This window comes from Watersipora subatra, chromosome 3 (assembly GCF_963576615.1).
Source record: "Watersipora subatra chromosome 3, tzWatSuba1.1, whole genome shotgun sequence".
Classification (NCBI taxonomy): domain Eukaryota; kingdom Metazoa; phylum Bryozoa; class Gymnolaemata; order Cheilostomatida; family Watersiporidae; genus Watersipora; species Watersipora subatra.
Window position 1 is genome coordinate 62,095,257 of NC_088710.1, and position 26,949 is coordinate 62,122,205.

Consider the following 26,949-nt stretch of genomic DNA (forward strand, 5'->3'; position numbering starts at 1 on the left):
AAAGTTATATACATCTTTTTTTTCATTTAAAGCAAGTTTAGGAGGCTTGATAAGCTTTTTATCAGTTTTCAGAAAAATAGGAAACACAAACATCTCAAACTTTGAGTTGTGTCTAAATTTATTCTCAAATATGTAAGAAAGAAAGTGAATATCTGTCCATCAACTGATTCTTTACATATCATTATGGTTGTAAGAGAAGTTTAGAATTTACACAAAAGCCATTTAAATATTGTTTTTCCTGAACTTACTCATAACAAAAGTTATCATAATTTAGCTGCGTTTAAAATTTTTCGATAATAATAGACTTTAAAAGCATTCTAAAAATAGAACATGGGAAGGGATTATAAGAGGTGGTGTAACGAAAGACATGAATTACCCTGTGGCAGCAATGGAGGCTATAGATGGTTCTAAAACTAGGTCTGATTACTCTACAATTAGTAATATTGACAATATAGTACAGCTACAACTCACCATATGGCAATATATAACAGCGAGGTTTACTAGAGCTGTGGCTAAGGAGGGATCCTGTTTTTCACCAGCTGATGACTCTCGAAAGTCAACAAGCTGCTTGTAGAGAGGAGCTGCCTTTTGCCACTTCTGCAGCTTCTTGCAAATAGGTGCCAAATTCTTTACTATAGATATCACCTGCTTGCTGTCCGCACCATAGTGCTATATAAGACCCAAAAAACAGTTACTTTTGTATCTTATTACAGGATTTCTGATTTCACTCGTTCAACACTGACAGAACAACAGCAGGGCAATTTTTACTTGCTCTGGGAATATCACATGAGCAGCTCCATTGCCTAACATTCTACCCCACTATTCTTATGTGTCTCATGAACATACTCAAAAACCAATTTCAGAATGTCGCAGACAAGATTCTTGTTGTTAGTACTGATTAACAAACAAAGTGTAACACTGGCACTACACCAGGTTAAATAATCATTGCCAAAAGTTGTACTGCAAATCTATCAGAGCAACGAACAATGCCAGGCAATGCGTAACTTGTAACAGGACATGTCTATAGTACAAGCTAATGCTTCACCATGTTATTATATGTTAAAAGAGCAGTGATTCATTATTGTAAGTAAAGCTAAATTTATTGACTATTATGTGGTTGTATTTCACTGGTCAACCAAATCTGTTGTTTTTTAAAGATTTGTAAGCGTGCTGTCAACATAACAACGCCACTGATGCAGTTGTGCTGTCTTTGTTTTGCGACAGAAACAAATAAGGGAATTCCTATATTTTATACTTATTCTTAAGTGGCACGGGAAATTATTAGGTCGAATGATCTAAAGTTGTGAAGAAGCATGTAGCAAAATATATGTAGCAGAGGTATGACTATGCTGCGCCATATTCTACCTTATCGCAGGTCCACGTATGACCTAGAATATGGTAGGATAAGAATAATGATACTAAAGCATTTGTAGACAGGTAGTTATCATCACCTTGGTTTTTATATGCAAGGCCTTGTCGTAGAGAGGCTCTGCCTTGCCCAGTTCCTTCTGATCATAGTACAATGCTGCTAGGTTTTTGTACGACTGACCAATATCTGGGTGTTCACTTGGCAGCACCTGCTGTCGCATCTTCAGTGAGCGTTTAAAGAAGTTCTCAGCTGTGCTGTAAAGTATGGATGCAGGCAGTGAAGTAGGTCTGCTATTGGAAAGCAGGTATACGTGTATGTGCGGTAAGTGAGGCATTTAGGTAGGAATTAGTCCTTCAAAAACAATAATTTATATGACATCGTTACTTAATGCAAATAATTTAGGAAAATATGAGATGACTAAATGCATATATGCAATTTAATTCAATGATTTAAAGTCCTATTGACTTCAAAAATAAAGGGCAAATTCAAATTGTGCAAGAAATTCAAATTGTGCAAGAAAAATTGTTGTTTAGATAAAAATGTCAATTAGAATAACTACATAAATGCAATTTGTTCACATGACAAAGAAGTGAAAGGCATGAACCTAACAGATTACTGCCTGAAGCGATGAGATGAATACGCGTGACAACAGAAGGCAAAAGCCTTACCTACTCGTGATAAAATACCCAACAGCTTGGCAAAGGTTACCGGTGTACAAACCTGTTGACATCTGTCTTGATGTAATTGGTATGATATTTTGGCCAATAGAAAAAATGAATGCATTTTGCGCCACAAATTGTTAATTGGTATTGTATGCGGAGCTAAAATATATTGCAATTATCAAATGCAATGACTTTCATAATTGTTTTGAAACGAGTAGACAACTTTAACCACATTTGATTGAGGACAAAGGTAATTCTTTGAACTTGAGTCAGTTATGGATGGTCTCTCACCAATGTTCGTGTAGTGTTTTACCTTACATGTTCAGTTGCATTGACAAACAAGCTTTAATATAATGAGTCAATATAAAGCACTGGGAATAGTCCTATAGATATTAGGCACCCAACTCACAGTTTGACTGTCTACAGTAAACAAGTCTATATCACACTGTCAACAGCAAATAATCAACCCACAGTTACTCAGTAGATAACACTAAACTAGAAACTAAACAGCTCTTACCCTATCCATAACAAAGAAGTTACCCATAAGTACCCTGATCATAGTGAGAACTAACCTGTGGTTCCCCTGCACGTAGTAAAGAACGCCTAGCTCGTTGAGCTTCATAGCCAGATCAGCAGAGTCTGGGCCGACTGTTAGCTCACCCAGTTGCATACTGTTGTGTTTCTTTTTAAAGCTTGAGCTCCTAATATTCTCACTATCATCCGTGCTGCAAGAGGAATGAGAAATGTCTCTACGCTAGCCTATTTAGTATTTAAGAAAGGTGAAGGAACACCGGTGAGTCCGAGTCATAGAGTTATCTCCCCCTAAAGTGATAACTACACGAGGGTTTCCGGTGCCAACAAAGAGCGTTTAGGCCACGCCCCTTTTTTGTGCTAGTCAGTCGCCCAGGGCTGATACTCAGAAAGAAACACCCACCTGGATAGGCCCAGACTTGGATATTGTACCCCCAATCACCTGGTTGGTCAATTTGAATTTGGATATTGTACCCCCAATCACCTGGTTGGCCAATTTGAAATACACCCCCTAAACACTGGGAGTTCCCTAGAGGGCACCCAGGTTTCACGCCCCACTAAACATCCAATATGATTCATCTACTATATAAACGGCAATCGTTGTCTGTGTGCGTGTGTGATTGATTGATTGTGTGTCCGCCTTATAGAGCGGTCTTTCCTTTTATCGTCGTACGAATTTCGGTCGTACGAAGCGAACTGAATTAATATGTGTAGTAACGGTAAATAAATTATAGAGCGGTCTTTCTTTTTCCATTCGGTCGAACGAAGCCAACCGAATTAATATGAGTACTAATTATCGTAATTTCGTAATTTCGTAATATGGACTATTAGCCGTTACTTTTCTCTGACGATTTGAGCCAAACGGCTTATATAAAGGTGTGGCGATTCTGTTGTTTTTCTTTCACCGCTCGGGCGCATTAACCGAAATCCCCGGTTAGCACGCTTTTTAAACGGCAAATTTTCTGCCGTGTTCAAAAGCACCTTTCCTGAGATCTGCGGCCTATACAAAGGTGTCTATACAGCTATACAAATGTACTATTCATTAAATAAAATAAATTAACGAGTAGTTATTTACATGCAATTAATATTTACTGCCAACGTGTACCGAGAAGGTCACGTAAACGTTTGTTTCTTGGAGCCACTGGAAAACGCATTTTTCACCTACTAAATTTCCACATCAAAAAGGTAAGTGTTTCTTATACGATGTTGTATTGTCTATGAATTGCCACATCTCCACTACTTAATAACGTTGAATTCGCCGCTGTTCGTGATAGTGGGTCATGTTCATTTCCTTCAGCAGCCGAGTTACTAATTTTTTCCAGCTACGAGTAGGCCTACTGTAACTTACTATTACAGAACTTTCACGAGTACTCCGAGGGTTGCGATACGCTATTGTGAAAAGAAAGAGAGCAGCTGCTATCGACTTACTGTCACCCTGCATCAGCCATGACCAGCTATACGTCGCCTGCTCAAAAGTAGGCACACGCCGAAAACTGTTTCTTCATACGCCCGACAGAAAAACCAAAAATGTTGTCTATCCGCAAGTGTTGCGTTGAACTAAGGGAGAGAGAGAGAAAGGGAGAGAAAGAGAGAGCGAGGAGGAGAGGGAGGGAGAGAGGGGGGAGAGAAAGAGGGAGAGAAGGGGAGAGAGAGGGAGAGAAAGGGAGAGCGAGGAGGAGAGGGGGGAGAGAGAGAGGGAGGGAGAGAAAGAGGGAGAGAGAGAGGGGGAGAGAGAGGGAGAGAGAGAGGGGGAGGAGGGAGGGGGAGAGAGAGGGAGAGCGAGGAGGAGAGAGGGGGGAGAGAGAGAGGGAGAGAAAGAGGGAGAAGAGGGAGGGAGAGAGAGAGGGGGAGAGAGGGGAGAGAAAGAGGGAGAGAAGGGGAGAGAGCGGGAGAGAAAGGGAAAGCGAGGAGGAGAGGGGGGAGAGAGAGAGGGAGAGAAAGAGGGAGAGAGAGAGGGGGAGAGAGAGGGAGAGAGAGAGGGGGAGGAGGGAGGGAGAGAATGAGGGGAAAGAGAGAGGGAGAAAAGGGGAGAGAGAGGGAGAGCGAGGAGGAGAGAGGGGGGGGGAGAGAGAGAGGGAGAGAAAGAGGGAGAGAAGAGGAGAGAGAGGGAGAGAAGGGGAGAGAGAAGGAGAGCGAGGAGGAGAGGGGGGGAGAGAGAGAGGGAGAGAGAGGGGAGAGACGGAGAGAGGGGAAAGAGGGAGAGAAGGAGAGAGAGAGGGAGAGAGAGGGAGAGCGAGGAGGAGAGAGGGGGGAGAGAGAGAGGGAGAGAAAGAGGGAGAAGAGGGAGGGAGAGAGAGAGGGGGAGAGAGACGGAGAGAGGGAGAGAGGGGAAAGAGGGAGAGAAGGAGAGAGAGAGGGAGAGCGAGTAGGAGAGGGGGGGAGAGAGAGAGAGAGAAAGAGGGAGGGAGAGAGAGAGAGGGGAAAGAGGGAGAGAAGGAGAGAGAGGGAGAGAAAGAGGGAGAAGAGGGAGAGAGAGAGAGAGGGGAGAGAGGGAGAGAGAGGGGAGAGACGGAAAGAGGGAGAGATGGAGAGAGGGAGATGTAACTGCATATTTGGAGTTGTTTTACAGTATGAAAGCCAACTCTCAATAAACCTTATGCTGCCCGTGAATCTGCTCCTGTAGACGGGTAATGCAGCTAGTGCATTAATAAAGCAGAAAAAAGCTACAAACAAAATTCCCAATTTTATTTAAATACGTTTTTATTTCGGATTTTTCATTTGTTTAGTATTGCAAAAACGATCGTTTTTTTCTTATGCGAACGGATTATTTTTTTGTTGCTAACAGAGGCCAATATATTTTAATTTACTATTGGTAAAAAATTAAACAAAAAAGGCAATTAGCTAACCATAAATCTATTTATAAAAACCGTTCGTGTGGCGGCATAATAGTCGCTCTGCCCACTAACGTCAGTAATCGCAAAACGGCAAAATGTCGCTATGCCTGCAAAAGGGTTAATAAAACTTATTCCAAGCATCAACCATCAGAATATCATTTTCATTTACAAAGGAAAACAGAATGAATAACAATGAAATAAGTTTATCATCCATTCTGAGTATATTGCTAAAGGGTTGCTAAGATAATGCAGTGTCGACTATCTCTTTTACCTTCCTTTCCGTCAGCAAGCAAGCAACAGCAATCTGCATTAAAATTAAGACTAGATTTTCGGTGCAATTTCTTGGTATTACTTTGACTGAATAAAACCTTAGTGATCATGGGCCCTTTTACTGGCTTGGCTGTGGAAACCGGGTGGAAACCCCCCCTAAAGTAGCAAATTCACTGACAGTGCCCCATGGTCTGAAAACCCCCCCCCTAAAACGTGATTTTGGGCCGAACCTAATGGGCCTTTTAGGAGGGAGTATCAGCCCTGGGGTCAGTCGTAGTGATTGACTAGATCAATAACATCAGCCATGAAAAGGGTTAAACAAGGATCATGCATTTCCAGTTAAGATAGTAATTAATGTTCATATTAAAGAAATGATGATTATAGTTTATTACTCTAATATATGCTTATTATTTCAAGCAATTCAATACCTACCAGGGATCGCTAAACATATTATGGAAATGTTTACTTTTTCATATCCATTTCCATAAACATAAATATTTCCATAATTTTAGGGAAATGGATATGGAAATTTTATTTTAGAAATATGGAAATGGTATGGAAATGGAAATAATAGGAAAATAAATTATGGAAATGCTATGGAAATAATATGGAAATGGAATTAATATGGAAATGAATTATGGAAATGAATTATGGAAATGTTATGGAAATTGAATTAATATTGAAATAAATTATTGAAATTTTATGGAAATAGAAATAGTATGGAAATGAATTAGGGAAATGGAAATTGTGACATACACGTAATCCCTGATACCTACATGACTTGCAAAGGCACTGAATAGATAGATAGTGATAAGTGAGTTAATGCAATCAGTTGCTCATAGATAAGATAGATAGTCATACTGGGGTTGTATTACATTAGTGTGATGGGAAGCTAATCGACTGCCATCAACTATGAGCTGTACTACCCGAGTTATAAAAAAGTCTTTGGAAAGAAAATTTATTTTTATATAACATTTATTTACCATTCTAACTTTTAAACTTCATATCATGAGAAAATATTTTTAAGCAGTTTAAATGAATTAAGAGGAAAAAGAAAACAACTGTAAAGGTTTTCAAGCTTTTTCAAACAACTAAAAATTTTAAATTTAATATCATGAAAGAAGTGTTTTGTTGAAATACATGTAAATTAGGAAGAAAAATAAAACTGTAAATGTGTTTAAATGTAAAATAATTAGCAAGTAATGGCTAAATATAATCTGTTTAGCTATGATTACAATGAAAAATTATTTAATAAATAAGGTAATAAAACAGTCTATTTTATTTTCATATGATTATAATTTAGTATAATTAAGTATAACTTATTTTTATTTAACATATAACAACATTTGCCACTTTAACTTTCAAACTACATATTATGAGAAGTGTTTTGTGTAATTGAAATAAATGAAGAGAAGAGAGAAAACAAAAACAACTGTAAACGTTTTCACGCTTTTTCAAACAACTACAACTTTTAAATTTCATATCACGAAAGAGGTTTTTTGTTGAAATAAATTGGGAAGAAAAATGAAACTGCAAATGTGTTTAAATGTGAAATAATTAGCAAGTAATGGCTAAATATAATCTGTTTAGCTATGATTACAATAAAAAATGATTTAATAAATAAAGTAATAAAAAAGTCTATTTTATTTGTAAATAATTATAATTTAGTATAATTAAGAATAATTTATTTTTATTTAACATATAACAACATTTGCCACTCTAACTTTCAAACTTTTTGCTTGCTTACATCAAGCAAAAATGTCCACCAACTAGTGGACATCTTGGCTTCAAGCTAGTCTTTGTATTTGATTGATATGTATTGAAATCTAATATTACATGCAAGGGCTGTTTGTGGACTGTGGTGTCAATGAATCACTCTATCACCATACAATGTCAATACTTTCAGTTGATGGCAGTCGATTAGCTTCCCATCACACCAATGTAATACAACCCCAGTATGACTATCTATCTTATCTATGAGTAACCAATGATATACAGCCCCCCATGTGGGGGCTGTATATCATTGATTACATTAACTCACTTACTTACACTATCTATTCAGTGCCTTTGCAAGGCATGTAGGTATTGAATTGCTTTAAATAATAAGCATATATTAGAGTAATAAACTATAATCATCATTTCTTTAATATGAGCAATAATTACTATCTTAACTGTGGAAATTCATGATCATTCTCATGGCTGATGTTATTGTTCTGTCAATCACTACGATTGACTAGCACAAAAAAGGGGCGTGGCCTAAACGCTCCTTGTTGGCACTGAAAACGCTCGTGTTGTTGAAGGCGCAGTTATCACTCTAGGGGGAGATAACTCTATGGTCCGAGTAGTTTGTAATTCACCCACTTGATCTGAGGAACTCTATTCTTTTTTCTTATAAGATTTGCTTGCTTCTTCAGAGGCTCAGCTACCTCATGCTTGTTTTGTTTCTGGTAGAGTACTACGAGGGCATCCAGTTCCTACAAACAGCCAGGGTTGCTCAACTCCATAACTTCACCGACGATTAGGAATAATCATCTGATAAAGCAACATTCGATCTTGCTGTTACCACGATATAAAACTGCTCATCAAAAATTAGACAAGCATAATGTTGGAGCGTAAAAAGCAGAGCTATAGCTATTTGATTCGACTAAACAGAATTACTCTTATGAGAGGCTGCTGTCTCTCGCACTTCACGCAAGAGTTGTTCTCTTCCATACCTTGGCAACCATGATGTGATCAGCTCCATAGGCATTCTGATATATATCCAGCGCCTGTTTATACAGGCTTTCAGCTGCCGGGTATTTGCTCCACTGGGCGTGCAAGCTACATACAAAAGAGAGAATATAATATATAACTATGAGTAGCGATTATTTAAAATGTGAGATGGTAGAATGTGCCACTCGACACGTATGATGTTAGATAGAATATAGTCATCAACGGGCATAGTGTATATGTACATCCAGTTGTGTAAAGGTAATAGGGTGAAGGAAACACTTTAGAATAGCTGCCTTGATCACCACACTCATTCAGAAGGAAATGTATGTCGATTGCTATTACCTTGCTAACAGGTGAAGAGACTGCGCCACCCGAGGGTGGTCAGGGTCAAGAGTTGTCTCGCGCAACTCAAGCGACCTTTGCAGCGGATTGCAGGCTTCCTTAAACATGCCAAGGTCACGCAAAAATCTGCCTTCCGCTTCATAGAGATCAGATATTTTGATGAGGGTGAGACCATCAATGCTTCCAACCACTAAAGTTTAACCATTTTGAGTTGAGTGACAGCACAAAAATTTACCCAAACTGCTTGAGGATTTGACATTGTGAACAAGTAGCCAATAATGTCTGAATAGCTGAGAAACTGAAAAATGTCATACAAACCAAAAGCATGAACACTGGCAAACAATGTAAAGAAAGACATACATCTGCCAGCGGTCAGTCAGAAGAAGACAACAATGAAGACAACTCACTTGACTCATATTTCTGTGTGGTGGAAACGTATAGCTCTGCCATTCGGTTCTTGTCGATACCAGTGTACTGCCAGAAGCAGATGATCTCATTACACCGTCCCCTTGATAAACATAAATATATTCTTAGTTAATCTAATTTTGCCTAGCCAGCCCTGCTACGTGCAGAATGAACCATTGGGAGGAAAGTCAAAGAGAGGCTAGCAGTGAGAGAAAGGCTAGAAATGAGAGAGAGAGAGACAGGAAGCTCACCTGACATACAGTAACATGAAGATGCACAAGCTAAGCAGCGACTCCTGCACCTTCTCCTTGTTACCCAACTGCTGATATAGCCATGGGACCTCGTCAGCAACTCGACAAGTAGTAAAGTCTGGGGCTACAGACTTGACAAAGTAGTCAACCAACACAGTCCTGCACAGAGCCAACTGCTTTCCCTCATCAGCCCGAGGAAAGTACTTAAGTTCTATAGCAGCCCTTATCTGAAGAAGACAGCATCGGGCCAGTTAATAGCAGCTGTAACTCAAAAAGCCTTACGTACTAAGACTATATCAGCAGGTACATATATCAGGCCTATAAATGGTCTACCATGGGTCTCAAATTAACGTGTGAAATTAGTGTAGAAAAGTTTTCTGTTTGTGACATCTTTTCATTTAAACTGCTCTAAAATCTCGCGGTGAATGAAGATCAAGTTTTAAAAATAGTTATTTTTTGCAATTTGTGCAGCTGATGATCACTTCTGAGCTCAAGTCTGATGATGACTTACTGCTCTTAAGCTGTGTTACGCTGACATTAGTTTTACAGTACTAAAAGGCACACAACTCACAGGAAAAACTGATCATCAAAATTGAAAAAATTCCAGGAATTGTTCTTTTTTATAATGATGATTGCAGCCAAGAGCTATAATTGCAGTCGGAGGTTTGCATAGCTAATAGAATGAAAAAAGCAAAAAATAGGTTGAGTTGGAAGCAGGCTAGGTAGAGATTTGTTAACTAATAGCCATCAAAATAGAAGCTCATAAAGGAAGTCCAGGAGGAATAACAATATTTGATATACTGGTTTTTATTATGCATATAGAATAAGAATACTCTAAAACAGCCTGTCTTAATAGTGCAGATATAAGCCTCAATAGAGCGTTAGTTAATCAACTGTTATAGACCGCAAGTGGCTATTGTATTAATGTCTCATCAATCATGCACGCTGTTTGAACAACAAATATTTGTTCACTTCCGTTTGGTGACAATTTACTCCAGGATGCCAAAACTATTATCACCTCTCTAACCGATTGTCATTACTGCTGCTAGTCAAAATACAGGAGGTCATAAGGTCAACTGGCCAGCTCGGTTATCTTGATTTCGGTGTGCGTAGCATTCCAGGATTGGCGGCTAGCCAACCATGTCACTGGTGTAATATTCTTTGTAACAATTTAGCCTGGGTTCTATTTACTCTCAATGAATATTAACTGTATGAATTTTTAAGTTATAAGTTTAAGAACTTCTAACTGTTGCAGATACAAGATCTAGCGATATATTTTATGATATCATAAATATATTTTAAAGTCCTTCAAAGAGTTTATGCCCCAGGGCTGATACTCCCCTCTAAAAGGGCCATTAGGTTCGGCCCAAAATCACGTTTTAGGGGGGTTTTCAGACCATGAGGCACTGTCAGCGAATTTGCTACTTTAGGGGTGGTTTCCACAGCCAAGCTAGTAAAAGTGCCCATGCTCATTAAGGTTTTATTCAGCCAAAGTAATACCAAGAAATTGCACCGAAATTTCAGTCTTCATTTTAATACAAATCGCATTAGAATCTACATGCTTGCTGACGGGAAACAAATGGAAAAGAGACAGTCGACACTGAATCATCTTAGCAACCCTTTAGCAATATACTCAGAACGAATGATATGCTATTTCTTTCATTGATATTTACTATGTTTTCCTTTGTAAATTAAAATGATGATCTGATGGTTGATGTTTGGAATCAGTTTTATTAACCCTTTTTGCAGGCTTAGTGACATTTTGTCGTTTTGCGATACTGACGCTAGTCGGCAGAGCAACTATTATGTCGCCACACGAATGGTTTTTATAAATTGATTTATGGTTAGCTAATTGCCTGTTTTTGTTTAATCTTTTACCAATAGTAAACTACAATATATCAGTCTCTGTTAGCAACAAAAAATAAGCCTTTTGCAGTAAAAAAAAACGATCGTTTTTGCAATACTAAACAAACAAAAAATTCGAAATAAAAACGTATCTAAATAAAATTGGGAATTTTGTTTGGAGGTTTTTTTCTGCTTTATTAATGCATGAATCATATTGGATGTTTAGCAGGGCTTAGAACCTGGGCGCCCTTTAGCAAACTCCCAGTGTTTAGGGGGTGTATTTCAAATTGACCAACCAGGTGATTGGGGGTACAATATCCAAATTCAAATTGACCAACCAGGTGATTGGGGGTACAATATCCAAGTCTGGGCCTATCCAGGTGAGTGTTTCTTTCAGAGTATCAGCCCTGGGGTTTATGCCAAGGTTTTTATGAATATAAATCACCTTGTAAGAGCTTAAAACTCCAAAATAATTTTTCCATTGAAGTTGTAAAGCTCAACTATTTTCATCAAATGATGCCTCACTTGATCAAAAAGAATCCAGCAACAAAGGCATGCCAGTTTTAGAAACCCAGCACCTAGTAACTATTCAGTTAATTCAATGATCTCAACTCAATGCTGAGAGGAAGATTCCTTACCTGATCATGAGCAAGGCATATCAGTCCAGCTCTATAGACGATGATGTTGAAGTTGAGAAGTGTATGGGTAAGCAAGGCCCAGAAGTTCCAGGTGATACCTGGAAGCAACTCGAGACATTCCCAGTCACCCAGTCCATTGCGAGAGGAGTAGATCAACTTTAGCACCTGCATGTAAGCTTACATTGAAACACAACATTAATGCTATTATTAGTAAAATAACATGGCCTTACCAATATTCTTGTGATATCTTAAATGATATATTATGCTGGAACAGTGACCTTTTTTATGCAGCCCTTAGTTGTGTCTGTGGTTTCAATCTTTTCACGAATGTAGTCGAGTACAACGAGGTAAAGCTCAATGGCATCATCCGCTGCCAGACACTGGTCCAACTGATGCTGCAATCTCCGCTCATCATTTATACTACAAGTTGGGCAAATCTTTCTGAAGAAATGATGATCACGAAAGGCAACATCTTGATGTAGAATACAGTAGAAATACATCAATATGGTAACATATTAAATGCTGAGTATTGAGTCATTGCATGGAGAGACCAACTCAAACTGAGCACGAGTTGACAAGTCCAACTGTAAAACAATATAGCATGTTACATAACTTCATACTCATTCGCTAACTATTATTAAGTCAGTATAATCGGTGAGTGAGTATATTGATATCAAGCTCTGCATCATCGTGTCTATCTGTAACCATGGAGTCTGACATGAAAGTGAAGGATAAGTTAACAGAAGAAGGCTGGCTTATAGACCACCATAACTGAGCGACAGCCAGAAAAATATGGCAGAGATTGTATGAAGTACAAGGAATACTGGAGGTACATTAATCCCGCTTACTTCGCACTGGCTACGTTCCGGATCTGTGAAATATAATTTTTTAAGTATGAGTCATAATTTTAATTCTTCAGAACACTTAAACTGCTTTCTAAACTTTTGAAATTACTATACATGTAAGTGTACGTACATGTATGTGTATATACATGTACATGTAAGTGTATGTACATGTAAGTGTATATACATGGAAGTATATGTACATGTAAGCGTATGTACATACATGTAAGTGTATGTACATGTAAGTATATGTACAGGTAAGTATATGTACATGTAAGTATATGCACATGTAAGTATATGTACATGTACGTATATGAACATGTCCTTGTATACATTGCATATAAAATACTGAAATCCGTAGAAGATTAATGAGAGCTGAACAGCCTAGCATGACTGAAGTGAGAATCAAAGAGTCAAGGTCAATGCTAAATAGTCTTGAGTCAAGCAGCATGAGGATAGATGATAAAATAATGATGGAATGTGCCTATTGGTGATTCCCTGTAGATGAAGGAGGAGGGGTGGTCATATTTCATTCAATAATTGAAAACAGTCTTGAGCTATTGCTGGAAGAGATTTTATTTTTATCACTGTTAGGGGGCTTTAATATTAATAGGCGGTACACTACACAGCGAATCATGGGTTTGCGCATATTGTGTGAGTTTCACCAATAACGAGTCGATCAGTTGTTCTTGATTGACTCTCATTTTATACTCCAACTTCAGTCCAAGTATTTCAAGCCAGAAGACGCATTTACGGTTTAGTATGGACTTTTACAGGTCTGAACATTCATGTTTGTGATTAACTTGGTTCATTGTGAGAAGGAAGTCACATAATTGAAGATATGGGAGAGGGGATAACTCTTGATTGTCCCAATGTTTTCATGTCCCAATAATTCATGAACAGCTTCAGAGATGCAACTGACCATGTATTGTTATACCTATCCAAATGCAGGCCACCAGAAACCCGCTATACAGCACAACTGTTAAAGCCGTGAAGTGGAAGGGATTATTGTAGTGGTGATACCTGGCTAAACAAGAGGCAAGCACTGTCACATAAAGAGGTGTGCATGTTTGTGCCGTTCGACAGTGTGTCAATATCTTAGCTTCAGATTCTGAGTCCAAATAGCAGCCTTTCAGTTGCAGCTCGCCTCGCATCAGCTCCTTGACACTCTTGCTAGTCAGAGGTTCTGAAAAAAAACCATATTTTTTGTGGACAGAGACACATTTTTAACAGACATTAAAGAGGTTGATAACACTTTCCACCGAAGGTGGTTTAATTGTCCTAAAAGGAGCAGGCCAAAATGGAACACAAAGTAAAGCCCAATGGTCAGAGTCGCGGATAGCCATGATTTGTTTTGATATACATTCACAAGCAGCAGATGCACATGTTGCAAATTTTTACAAGAGGGAATAGAAAAGAAAGTGTTAAACTTCAACTTGACTAAAGCAAGACAACTCCCAAAGCTTACCCACGTAACGTCTGGTTGGAAAGGTCCGGTCATTCTTGACTTATTAAATAAATTTACCTCTAGCTAAAGCTGAATAGATCATTAGTACGAATGTCTGATTAAGTGATAAAAGTGAATAAAACAATAAATTACAGAATATCCCCTTCATTTATCAAATAACCTACCGATTCGAAGATGAAGCCACTGTTTCCAGACTGAAGCACAAGTTTCTTCGTTCACAGAGACTATGACTCTCGAGTCAACTGGCAACGGATCCAAGAGCCAGCGGAGGTGGGCTTCCCCTTGCTATACAACCAAGTAAACTCTTTGCGAATGAAAAAAGCACATTTTAATGTACATATGAGAGTGCACACACAATAGAAAACATACAAGAGATGTATGCGTGTCTGAATTGATGTCCAATACATACGCGATAGTCCCCCATAAATTGACCGTTTCCATACTTGAACAAGTTGAACTGGCACCAAAATGTTTCGAGTTTTAAATGAATGTTCAAAATTTTTGTGGACAAACTGACTGTATGAATACAAATTTGAGTGCATGGCACTGAGAGACAAGACTTTCTTGCCCAATAAAATAGCATCCTTTCTAGCCTGACTCTTGCCAGGTTAAAAGTACTCTTCACGGACACTTCCCTCAGTTTTCCTCTTGATATCTATTCCTGTATGTCATCAGACCGCACTCTCAAGTCGTTTTAAATTTTAGGTGCTTTTGTCTAATAACAGATTGAAATCATTACTATTATTTTCTTTGGAATAAGATTTTCCGTCAGCAATAAAATCGGTAATTACTACTTTGGAAGTCGGCCGACTACCAAAGTACCACTCACTCTGTATACAACTGATATGGCTGTAAATGAATGCTACCAAACTCTTATGGTATAGCAATAAGAAAAGAAATTGTATCTTGTAAAAATGATAAAACATCACATGATTAGACTTGGGAGTTTAAATGCCTCTAATCAAATATTACATTTCAATATTACAGAGGCACTCGCATGCAGTCAATGTAAAATAGTCTCCATAGACTTGCCTGAAACTTGTCGAGTCCGTCTATGACTACAATCACACCCCCCGGTATTTTTGAGGAGACTTTCTCTAACCACCTTGGAAACTCCTCCATAAGTCTACTAGGATCACAAGTAAGGCCCGGAGGGTTCACAGCATGTTGCATTAACTAAACAAACCAACAAATGTATTTATCAGAAGCTCACAAATATAGACATTACACTTAGCCCTTCTGGATCATACTAATAGGTGTTCATGAGTGAACCTCACTGTCCTAATGCTTGTGGTTTTACTGCCTATGTTTATATTTCCATTGATTATTACAATAAATCTACCGCTTTGGCGCTTTATAATATAACGAGTTGACAACTTCTAATTATTGAGCAAATTCTAAAAAATTTCGCACATGATTATGGTCTATGAAAGAGGACCACAAACAATGACAGTTTTGGTGCAGTGCACAAGACAAAACTTCTTCTATAAATACAACATTTTTTGGGTTTTACAGGAATCCTGCCATTATGTTCTCAAAATAATAAGATAACAATAGTAAGATGATAATTATAATAATAATTATAATAATAAGATAATAAGCAGGCATAACCTTACTAAAGATGTTTTACTACATGAGTCATAGGATAGAACTAAAATACTCTTAAAGCCAGTATATAGACATATTCCATTAGCCTTTATATAGCATAAGTTCTAGATACCTGAGAGGTGAGCCGGCGTATCATATGAACAGGGTCTGTTGATACTGAAGATTTAGAGCCAACAAAATGATAGAGGATAATTCCAGGACATCCGCGCAGCTGTCGCTTTTGTATCCTAAGGAAACAGATAGAAGCATATCTTTGTTAATATACCTCATGTCAGGGCATGTATTACACCCAACCTTAACAATGGCAGGTGCTTGCGTGTCTCTTCAGGTTAGCTGACTCGTTATAATTACATCTGATCATATAAAGTGAGTCAAACCTCAACATACGAAGTTGATTTGTTCCGATATTTGTTTTGTGGATATAGACTGTCCTATGTTGAGAGAATATTCATATTAAAATGCATCGTATTCCATTTATTTCCTTCCACAACTCAAACTGTTTACTTGATAAATACTTGGCATAACTACATGTGGATAAAGTGGAAAATGAATGTATTATCTAAAATTACGCAAAAAACTAAATGTAAAAAACTAAATTGCACGCATACGTTAATAAAGTAATTACAAATAAAAAGGTTTTATCATTACATAGACTTTATGTAAAAACCAGACGAATTGTGACGTAGCTCTAGTGAGCCAGGAGACGATCAGTGCATAGATGAAGTTAACGAAATTGTTATGGACTTAGTCTACTTTAAACTATGTAGACTTTATTAATTATTTTTATATAAGTATTTCAAGTTTAGTTTGTTTAACTATCCCTATCAACTTTCAGTTATTTTAGCTATTATTTTTTTCATCACTGTCACTTTCTTGCTCATAATAACTAACAGAAATCTAAGGAGAGCTTTAAAAGACGGTTGTATTATTCATCATTTCAATTATATATACATATTTCAAAAACATTGTCTTTCTGATTTCCTAACTACTACCACTAGCGCTAGTTTCAAAGAGATCCATGATTTCAAAATCAAAAAAGGTATGAAGCGCTGTTAAATATGATTCGAGCAACTGGCTTACCATTTGGCAAGAAGAAGAGATTTTCCTGAGCCCGGCGAACCAGTGATGAGAAGAGGGGGAGATGGCCCGGGAGCTGTGATGTGATTGTTGAGTCTCTCAAAAAGCTGGGACATAAATATAACAAAAGAATGGTAGAAGGTACCATGCTTGCGCTAACCACATCGTGTACCATAGGCGACTATTACTGAGCTGGACACAAGTATTGTGAAATGCTGAACCTTCGATTTACAATATCAGGTGTACAATATAATCCATTAAGCAATGGCCAATTACTAATATGTAAACCACAAACTATCATAATGCATGCTTTAGCCACATTAGCGAAGTTATAAAGATTCAGGAGTTGTGTCACTTACTTATTCACTATCTACAAATGCATTTTTGGTGATGACACCAAAAATGCCAAACGGCAATGAAACTAAGCAACATGTATGTTTGTACGAAAATTCAGGAAAATTGATGCCTGTGCTAACAAGCCAGAGAGTGACAAAATGACAGTGGAGAAATGACAGCAAAACATTACTTATTACCTAAGCAGTATATGGTAGTCTTTTAAAGCAGTAAAATGAATTTCTACGTAAATAAAAGAAATGATAAAATTGGTAAGTAAACAGGTGCATATCAAGAGCCTCTCACCTTTTCCAAAGCACATTCATGCGCACACTTAGAAGCACAATAGAATGCTTCCAGATGTTCCCAATGACTGTGCTCGTCCCAAATGTGACAGCCACATGATTCACTAGCAACATCAGCATAAGTTGCGTCAGCAGGGGTTTCTTTCTCTCCGTCTATACCCATCTCCTTCAATAACAACAGACAGCCATGAGAGGGTTAAAACATGATCTCTAATGATTTTCTTCAGCTATGGGTCTCATCGGCTACAGCAATGTTTAGGAACTCTCATTAATAAGAGACCATCACTGTATCTACATGTACATGTATTTATTAGATAAGAGACCATCACTGTATCTACATGTACGTGTATTTATTAGACAAGAGACTCTGATTATATCAACTTGTACATGTAAGTCACAGTTAGGTGTTTGCAGCTAGAAAGAATTACTTGGTCTCCGAGGTGAAAACAAGCAATTATGATTAGTGGCATCGATATACAAAAACAACTTACCAGTATGATTAACAACTATTGAGCAAATACAATGCAATGCGAAGTCATGCAGCTTCGAGAGGTTAACACACAAGAATGATGATAATACATGCAGATTCCCTAAATAGTTAGAAGGCCGCCATGCTGCCAGAAGTAGTGCAGAGATATTCTGATAACTGACACAAATTAAAACAAGACAACGATTAGCATGATTATGACAAACACCAGCAAAGCGTGTCCAGCAGCGTGAAACGGCAGCGAGCTGAAGAACTACACCCGAGATCAACTGTTCCAAGGTAGAGATAGCATTTTAGACCCTGTACCATGACGGACTGTTAGTCATGCAGCCAGCAAAGTAAGATGAGCGGAATGTGTATATAGACAGCTAGCAGATACAGTAGATCATGTAGCACACAGTTGGTGAGACTGATGAGGAATAGTACCATGACGGACTGTTAGTCATGCAGCCAGCAGAGTAAGATGAGAGGAATGTGTATATAGACAGCTAGCAGATACAGTAGATCATGTAGCACACAGTTGGTGAGAGTGATGAGGAATAGTACCATGACGGACTGTTAGTCATGCAGCCAGCAGAGTAGGATGAGAGGAATGTGTATATAGACAGCTAGCAGATAAAGTAGATCATGTAGCACACAGTTGGTGAGAGTGATGAGGAATAGTACCATGATGGACTGTTAGTCATGCAGCCAGCAGAGTAGGATGAGAGGAATGTGTATATAGACAGCTAGCAGATAAAGTAGATCATGTAGCACACAGTTGGTGAGACTGATGAGGAATAGTACCATGATGGACTGTTAGTCATGCAGCCAGCAGAGTAAGATGAGAGGAATGTGTATATTGACAGCTAGCAGATACAGTAGATCATGTAGCACACAGTTGGTGAGAGTGATGAAGAATAGTACCATGACGGACTGTTAGTCATGCAGCCAACAGAGTAAGATGAGAGGAATGTGTATATAGACAGCTAGCAGATACAGTAGACCATGTAGCACACAGTTGGTGAGAGTGATGAGGAATAGTACCATGATGGACTGTTAGTCATGCAGCCAACAGAGTAAGATGAGAGGAATGTGTATATAGACAGCTAGCAGATAAAGTAGATCATGTAGCACACAGTTGGTGAGACTGATGAGGAATAGTACAGTATTACTTACCATAAGTCTCTTGAGTTTTGCAATAACCTGATAGATGACAGACAGAGTATACAACTTCAGAGATACACAGCTATATCATAGCCCATAGATTCAGTATGTGTTGTCGATAGCCTGTGTTATGTATACAGGTGTTGATAGTCAGTGTTGTCGATAGCCTGTGTTCTGTATACAGGTGTTGATAGTCAGTGTTGTCGATAGCCTGTGTTATGTATACAGGTGTTGATAGTCAGTGTTGTCGATAGTCTGTGTTATGCATACAGGTGTTGATAGTCAGTGTTGTCAATAGCCTGTGTTATGTATACAGGTGTTGATATTCAGTGTTGTCAATAGCCTGTGTTCTGTATACATGTGTTGATGCTCATATTGTGTTGCATCATGGAGCAACCTAAGGTTATCAGCTTTCTTCTCAAGAAGAAACATGCTATGATGTTGTTGACTCCTTAACCAGGAGTCAGAATGAAAGCAGAGGCCTTAAATGTAGAAGCTGTTGAATATGATATCACGCATAGAATAACCTAAGTCTTCATAGATTCAGCGTATGGCATAGGAACAGCTACGTAGCAGTGTAGGCATATATACGAGTAGTAAATAAGTTTATAGAATTATGTGTACCGAAAACATACATACGTACAGCTAACAGGTTGATATTGAGCTCTGTCTGAAGGTGACTCATAAGCTCTTCCTTATTAGAGTAACCCTCATATAATTTAGCCTCGCCAGTTCTTCTGATCTCTGTTTTAGTGTTGGCCAATTCACAGTCCCTGCCAAATCGAATAAATAGTTTGATTTATTGAGAGGCTGCTAGACTTTTTGTTTCATGTAAACAGAATAAATCAATCATGAGACCAAAATGGACAACTGTCGAATTAAAAATTTACAAAAGAGATAAAGTGGATAGTTTTTTCTCTATTAGCTACAGTCCTCTAATGAATGTGAAAATACATACCGGTAGTGCTATATGGTGTCACGAAAATAGACTTATCTCTACTCAAACACAAACTACCAGCAGGTAGTAACGAGAAGCATCATTGTTGCTTGAGTGATAACTGCAGAGTTACCTTGATTCTCCAGACTTGAGGCAAAAGAGGGCTGGCTTGCCACCGGGACTCTTGAGGTGGCCATGGTGAATATCAGATATTGTGAGGCCATTGCTTGTGTTGCCAAGGAATCCCAGGATTATGGTAGACTGCTCAGCGTATTGTAGCCTCAGGTCCTTGCTCTTCTCTCCCCCGATATGCTGCAAGTAACACACATGCAAGTAACTTGAAGATGTAAAACAGCCGAGTTTGAATGATATCATATTTTAAGAGCGCCATGAAAAATAAATGTGAAACTTTGTAGCAGTGATCATGAACAGCTTGATTACCAGTGATATCAGTTGTAATAATCAGGCTTCAAAGCTGCCAGATCAGATAGCAGCACACGGATGCGAGGCAGCAACTGTTTTGTGATAGTGTGTGAATATCATGAAAAATAATAAAAATATAAATAGTTTATGCTTCATTAATACAGTCAAACCTCTACCTATGAACGCGACATCTGCTTCATATGTTAAGACCATTGTATGTTGGAACAGATGTCTTTATAAGTATACAATGAAATATGTTTAATTCAGTCCACAGCCCATAAACCTACAAAAACTCCTACAGGTAATTCACAAGGTATTAATGCAAATGTAGTATATAAAACTATGTCAAACACTAAACTTAAAACATTAAGATATCGGAAAACCTAAATTGATAAAATAATTATTAATGGTAAAAAGAATTTTCTATTGTTAATTTATCTTAAAAAAAGGAAACGAAGTGTGAGATTGCGATTGTGTAGGTTGAGAGGTAAAGAGGTAAAGATGGTGATGGAAATTCTCGGACAGACTTACTCTAGATAAGACTAGATCAAATCTGACATAATTTAGGTTATATAATGCTTTATTTTTATCACTTTTTGTTGCATCTGTTAATTTTTACCAGCCTCCTTTATGTACAAAACCGAAATGTTTTAAAAAACCTTTGTACTTCATATGTTGGAAATGTGTGGATTCAATGGAAACCTTTGTACTTCATATGTTGGAAATGTGTGGATTCAAACTTCACGCCATATGCTAAAAAATTTGTATTTTGAGGTGATCGTAAATAAATATTTTCTTGTGTAATAAATGTCAACCAATAAGAAAATAGCAATCCTACAATTATTTTCTGTAATGTGACACTGTGTGAAAATTATTATTTTCAAATGATACAAATTAGTGTATCCTAGCACAGACACATTAGTGTATCCTAGCACAGACACATTAGTGTATCCTAGCACAGACACATTAGTGTATCCGACAGCACAGACACATTAGTGTATCCTAGCACAGACACATTTGTTTAACCAGATTTACTACAAATATTTTTGTCAAGCAACAGCTGTTTTTCTAAAGTTTGCTGTTATGGGTAACAAGAATTACAAGAGTGATACAATATAAAAAGCATGTAATTCTACAGAGTCTCCACAATTCATGCTGCCACATTGATCGAGTTCTTTGGTCTTTAAAACTGCGTTCATTTCAGGAAGATATCAAATTCGCTATAAACTATGGCTCATTTATAGAACAATTGTCTTTATGTGTGATGAACATCTATATATATATATATATATATATATATATTTCTCAAAGTTTGTCGTCATTGTATATGTCCAGCTATAGCTATTGAAATCTTGGAAGAAAGAATTGCAGAAGATTTGATTTCGAAACCTCCTGTTCGCCAGTCCAACACCCTACCAATTTAGCCACATGAGCTTGATAGCTTCGCTAGGCGATATATGTCGATATATGGAAGCAAATACGCTACGCTTTCGGTCACGACACAAAGTCATGAGGAGCCATAGCTCTTATTAGTAAGCTTACTCAAATTGTCCATTGGCAATGTGCCAGGCTAATAACAAGTAGCAAGCAACTCTCATTACCGCTCGATGTTTATAAGCTGATTTTAATACCCGGCAATGCCGATTAGCACAGCTAGTTTACCTCTAAAAAGCAGTGAAGCCTAAACTAAAAGTAATAGCTATATCGATAGTAGTATGCAAACTCATGCTACATCCCAACATACATTACTCATGTCCTACATGCTACAATCTTTTGCTATCACTGAAACAGTTTACATTGTATAAAAACGAACTACAGACTTCAAAGATAACACTTCTCATATCTGATACGTCACTTAAAGAGAAAAAAACAGAGCTGTAATCTTACCACAACTTGGGCTTCCAATGAAAAATTGATGATATTGAGATAATGACCTTCTCCCTCTACAGTTTTTCGAAGCTGAGGAGCGACTTGGGAGAGAAACAAGTCAAGCTCATCCTGCATGTCGTCTGTGTGTGTGATGTACAGCTGAAGGGCAGCATTGTTAGCATATTCGTTTGAAAACTGCCAAATATCTACATGGGAACAAAAGGTGAAAAGATAATATAAATAATAACATAATATAAACAATAAAATAATATAAATACTATAAAAAATCACAAAATGTCACTTGGTCGAGCCACTCATCCTCAGTCTACTGAAATGATATCCTCAGATGGGGACATAGCAATATTCCCCATTCCACATACGCATGGTCCTTCCCATATACACATTGTCCATGCCATATCCACATAACCCTTTTCATATCCACATGGTCATTCCCACATACACATGGTCTTTTCCACAATATTTGTTTTTAGACTTGCAGAGTAAATTCTAATGGCAGCATAGGCTGTCCACTGAGATTGTACATTTATGCTTGAAGGATGTTATATTTGCAAAGTATTAACCTGAATTTTGGTTGACCGAGTCTCGGAAAATCCTTACTTCCTGCTAAATATATGGCTACCAGCAAGCAGCAGCACGCTGCCACTTGTATGATTACAACTGAAGCTCACCAACTTTACAACTCTGTTACCAATACACAAACTGCTGGCAAACAACTATTATGAATGACATGAACAGAAGGTAGCAAGATGTAGATAGATGCATATAATACAATTACTTTTCATCTTGCATATCCAAATGGACCTTTGCACATCTAAATGATCTTTTTTCGACATCTGCTTAGTCCTTTTCACATTCACACAGCCCTTTAGGCAACATACCTCGGTTGAGTCCTTGAGCCATCTCCAGCTGAAGGAGAGAACTGGTCATCTCCTCATGTCCTCGTACCATTGGCTGGTTTAGTTGAGGGCTGCTGCCAATCAAACGCTCTCCATCTAACTGGTTCCACCAATCACCTGAATGGTTGTTTGTCTCAGACCTGAACACGACAACCTTCATAGAAACTTGCAGAATATTGGTGATGTGTGAAGACATACAAGAACAAAGAAGACAAAGGTTGTATTTTCTCTCTTCACTGGCCAGCATCAGCGCATTAAATCATTCAAAAACATACAGAGTTGAACACGATTAAATATTCAAATGAAAAAAACACACATCTAGAGACTCGCTTCTAATATTAGCAAAATAACGCTATACAGACAGGAATATTTAAGGAGTACAAAGAACTGGTTTACGTACTTGCTTAGACTTTCATCTGGCAACAGATCAGGGGCAACTTTTAGTAATTTTCCTTCCAGATCTCTCTTCGCTCTTAGAAGGTTTTGAATCTCTTTTTCCTTGGTCTCACGAAATATCTACATGTGCGACATGTCAGAGCTAAATATCTACCTCTGTGACATGTCAGAGCTAAATATCTACATGTGTGACGTGTCAGAGCTCATGACAAACACCATTTCTAATCAATCAATCTATGTACTTGTATATTTCTCAAAGTGTGTGTGTGTGTGTGGGTGTGTGTGGGTGTGCGTGAGTGTGCGTGTGTGTGTCCCTCCAGCTATAGCTATTATTAGAATAGCTGTAGCTGGACAACGCTGACGCAACATCATGGCGTACCGTTAGCCTGGGCATGGCTCTCTGGGGGAGTGGGGAGGGGAGAGAGCCTGGGACACATAGCGAAAAAAAGGTAAGATAACTTCTGCAAAACGAGTGACATATGTTACATATGACGCTCAGACTGATACTGATGGAAGCGTGTCGTTAGATTCAGATCTCACGATGTAGTAGATGTGACGCGTTTAAAAGCCTATCGTCACGGTCACGTGACTTGATCTAGTAAAAGGCCTTATGTTTTTGATAGGCTGGGTGGTTATGTAATACCCCGTTTAATAATAAAACGATGAGAACCATAGGTTACTATTCTCTTGCGTTTTCACGTTAGCAGTTTCATTTCATATACTGATAAAAAAATGGAGCGATTCAAAAATTACTATCAAAGCTAGGCATAGTCATACTGAGACCAGAACAGTTTCAAGCTTTACATCATATTATCACAGGTTTTGACAAATTTATAGTTTTTTCTACTGGCCTCGGAAAGAGTATTTGCTTTCAGATGGCCCCGTTTTGCAGTGGTAGGTCAGAGTTGTTCATAATAACTGTCGCAAGTAAAATAAAACTGAGATTACTTTTTACTAGATACACTTTTCTTTACTAGATACTTTACTTTATTGATATTCGTTTGCTATGTTTGTATTGTTATTGTAAAATTATTTTATTTAATTGATTTAATTTTTTATTATAATTAAATCAAAACATAATTAATAGAAAATATGAAATAATATAGATGTAACTCCCGTGATTGATTTATTATTCAACCAACATTTCATACTTACTAACCAGCGTTTGTTTGCGGCCAATTCAGATTAAAAATAATACATAATACTAACATAGATCATAAATAAGACCGTTACATGATACTCCCTGGGAAATAACGATTGTGAAATTAGCGACTGCAGAAGTCGACTTTTAGAGTTGTCTTCCGCAGACCGCAGTACAAAAGTATATTTCCGGGTATTGCTGTGTCCCAGGCTCTCTCTCTCCCCCCACCCCCAAGAGAGCCATGCCCAGGCTAGCGTACCGACATTAGAAGCCTAGCACTTATTAGCTAGCTTATTAACTAGCTTACTGGAATTCTCAAATGGCAATGTGCCAGGCTAACAGCAAGTGGCAGGCAACTCTCATCATTTCTCGTTGTTTATGAGCTGAGTTTAATACACTTTTCCATTGGCAATGTGCCAGGCTAATAGAAAATGGTAGGCAACTCTCATCACTTCTCAATGTTTATAAGATGATTTTTAATACCCGGCAACGCCGGGAGGCATAGCTAGTACATGCATAAGACGTAGATTAAAGATAGTGATGTGTCAGGTGTCAACCAAAAACATTCGTAGTTGCCTGCCCATCATTGCGTGCAATGATATGACCAGCCACAGTGTTGCACCAATATATCAATTAAATAAAGTAGTAATGCAAAAATTATGCAAAACCTATAGATGTGCTAGGCAACATAAGAGTGGAACAAGTACTCTTTATTGTAAGTTGGTGTATATTTCATTCATATTTTGCATCTCCTTTATGTTAATAAGAATACAGTGTTATGCAGTCTAACAGGTGTATGTATAACAATGTTATAGACAAATCATACTATTTATAGTCACGGCGAGAAGCAGGGGGAGAGTGGTGGTTTGTGAGATGTTTTCTCTTTCTTAAGATGGGGTGGCATGGCCGAAAATAATTGAGAAGCGCTAGTCTATATCAACAACACTGTGTTGTTCTATAGCAACACAGTGTTGTTGATATAAAGCAACATAGCAACAACACTGCGTTGTTCTAAAGCAACACAGTGTTATTGATATAGAATAACAAAGCAACAACACTGTGTTGTTCTATAGCAACACAGTGTTGTTGATATAGAGCAACAAAGACACACACTTTATTAAAAGCAAATCTATCACTCTGAATTTATTAGGATTTTGACTCATCTGTAAATATTTGTTTATAACTTTAAGCATAGCTATTTAAATGATTTAAAAATTTTTCAAAAAGTGCAAACCACAAATATGCGAACAGCTATTTCCACTGAGAGCAGTTTTTTGCTCAAAATATTTCAATAAGTATCCTAATAAGTACCATAAAACTTACTTTTCAACAAAATTCTGTTTAACATAATAAATGCTTTTAAACCCTTATATAACAGTATAAAAATAATAAAAGCAACTTTTATAAAGGCTTCCTGTAACATTTGCTTCTCACCTCTGATGTTTTGACAGGACTTTGTTCAAAAAAACACATTTGTTTTAATCAATCGATAAATTGAGTTGGCTGTTTTAATCAATAAACTTTTTTAAACTATTGCATCAGACCACTGGGTCCAAGTAGGGCTGTATTGTTAACCATGCTATGGTATCCTGCTAATAAAACAGACTTTATATCAAAACCTGCAACCAAACATGTTCCACTGAATAGAAATTGGGTTTACAATATTTATTTCTCTCAGAGAGACATGACAAGCTTCGTGGTACGACATAAAATCATTACAAAAATTGTTACTGCCGAAGCGTGTCATGAGCTGGAACCGGTCATCGCCTGTAATAAAATCTTGTATTTTTTTATTGTTATTGTGGAAGAATATTCATTTGAAAATGAGCAGGACCAATCCAAAGTTCTGACAGTTCAGCAAGCCTCTTATTGGCTAATAACCAAGTAATGCTCTAAAATATTAACCTATCAATTTTTAGCAAACTCTGCAGCTTAATAAAATGAAGTTCACTTTAACATCGCATGTCGTGTAGAGATAAATAATCACCTTGAATTGTCTCTGAACTTTGTCTCTGTCTGTCTCAAAAGTGGTTGCCCTAGCCATAGCCTCGTGCTCAGCTTGCATCGCTTCCTCTCTCTCACCCCGCAGTCTGTTGCAGGTCCTCTGTAACAAGAGTTGGTTCCAACAGAATAGGATTAGC

General features: G+C 37.8%; 1 protein-coding gene across 1 annotated transcript in view; it reads right to left on the reverse strand.

Annotated features, from left to right (window-relative positions):
- LOC137392248 (nephrocystin-3-like) overlaps positions 1-26,949 on the reverse strand; it is a 39,394-nt gene that overhangs the window by 1,861 nt on the left and 10,584 nt on the right. Inside the window, exons 4-26 of the mRNA XM_068078914.1 lie at positions 26,796-26,912; positions 23,672-23,787; positions 23,254-23,411; positions 22,373-22,560; positions 20,196-20,374; positions 19,769-19,898; positions 19,138-19,164; positions 17,494-17,658; positions 16,858-16,961; positions 15,890-16,004; positions 15,202-15,345; positions 14,334-14,454; positions 13,725-13,887; positions 12,138-12,279; positions 11,860-12,024; positions 9,377-9,603; positions 9,128-9,228; positions 8,721-8,910; positions 8,381-8,486; positions 8,028-8,140; positions 2,604-2,756; positions 1,452-1,623; positions 472-669 (exon numbers count right to left, since the gene is read on the reverse strand). Of these exons, the coding sequence (XP_067935015.1) occupies positions 472-669; positions 1,452-1,623; positions 2,604-2,756; positions 8,028-8,140; positions 8,381-8,486; positions 8,721-8,910; positions 9,128-9,228; positions 9,377-9,603; positions 11,860-12,024; positions 12,138-12,279; positions 13,725-13,887; positions 14,334-14,454; positions 15,202-15,345; positions 15,890-16,004; positions 16,858-16,961; positions 17,494-17,658; positions 19,138-19,164; positions 19,769-19,898; positions 20,196-20,374; positions 22,373-22,560; positions 23,254-23,411; positions 23,672-23,787; positions 26,796-26,912 (3,294 nt within the window). The remainder of the gene's footprint in view (positions 1-471; positions 670-1,451; positions 1,624-2,603; positions 2,757-8,027; positions 8,141-8,380; positions 8,487-8,720; positions 8,911-9,127; positions 9,229-9,376; positions 9,604-11,859; positions 12,025-12,137; positions 12,280-13,724; positions 13,888-14,333; positions 14,455-15,201; positions 15,346-15,889; positions 16,005-16,857; positions 16,962-17,493; positions 17,659-19,137; positions 19,165-19,768; positions 19,899-20,195; positions 20,375-22,372; positions 22,561-23,253; positions 23,412-23,671; positions 23,788-26,795; positions 26,913-26,949) is intronic.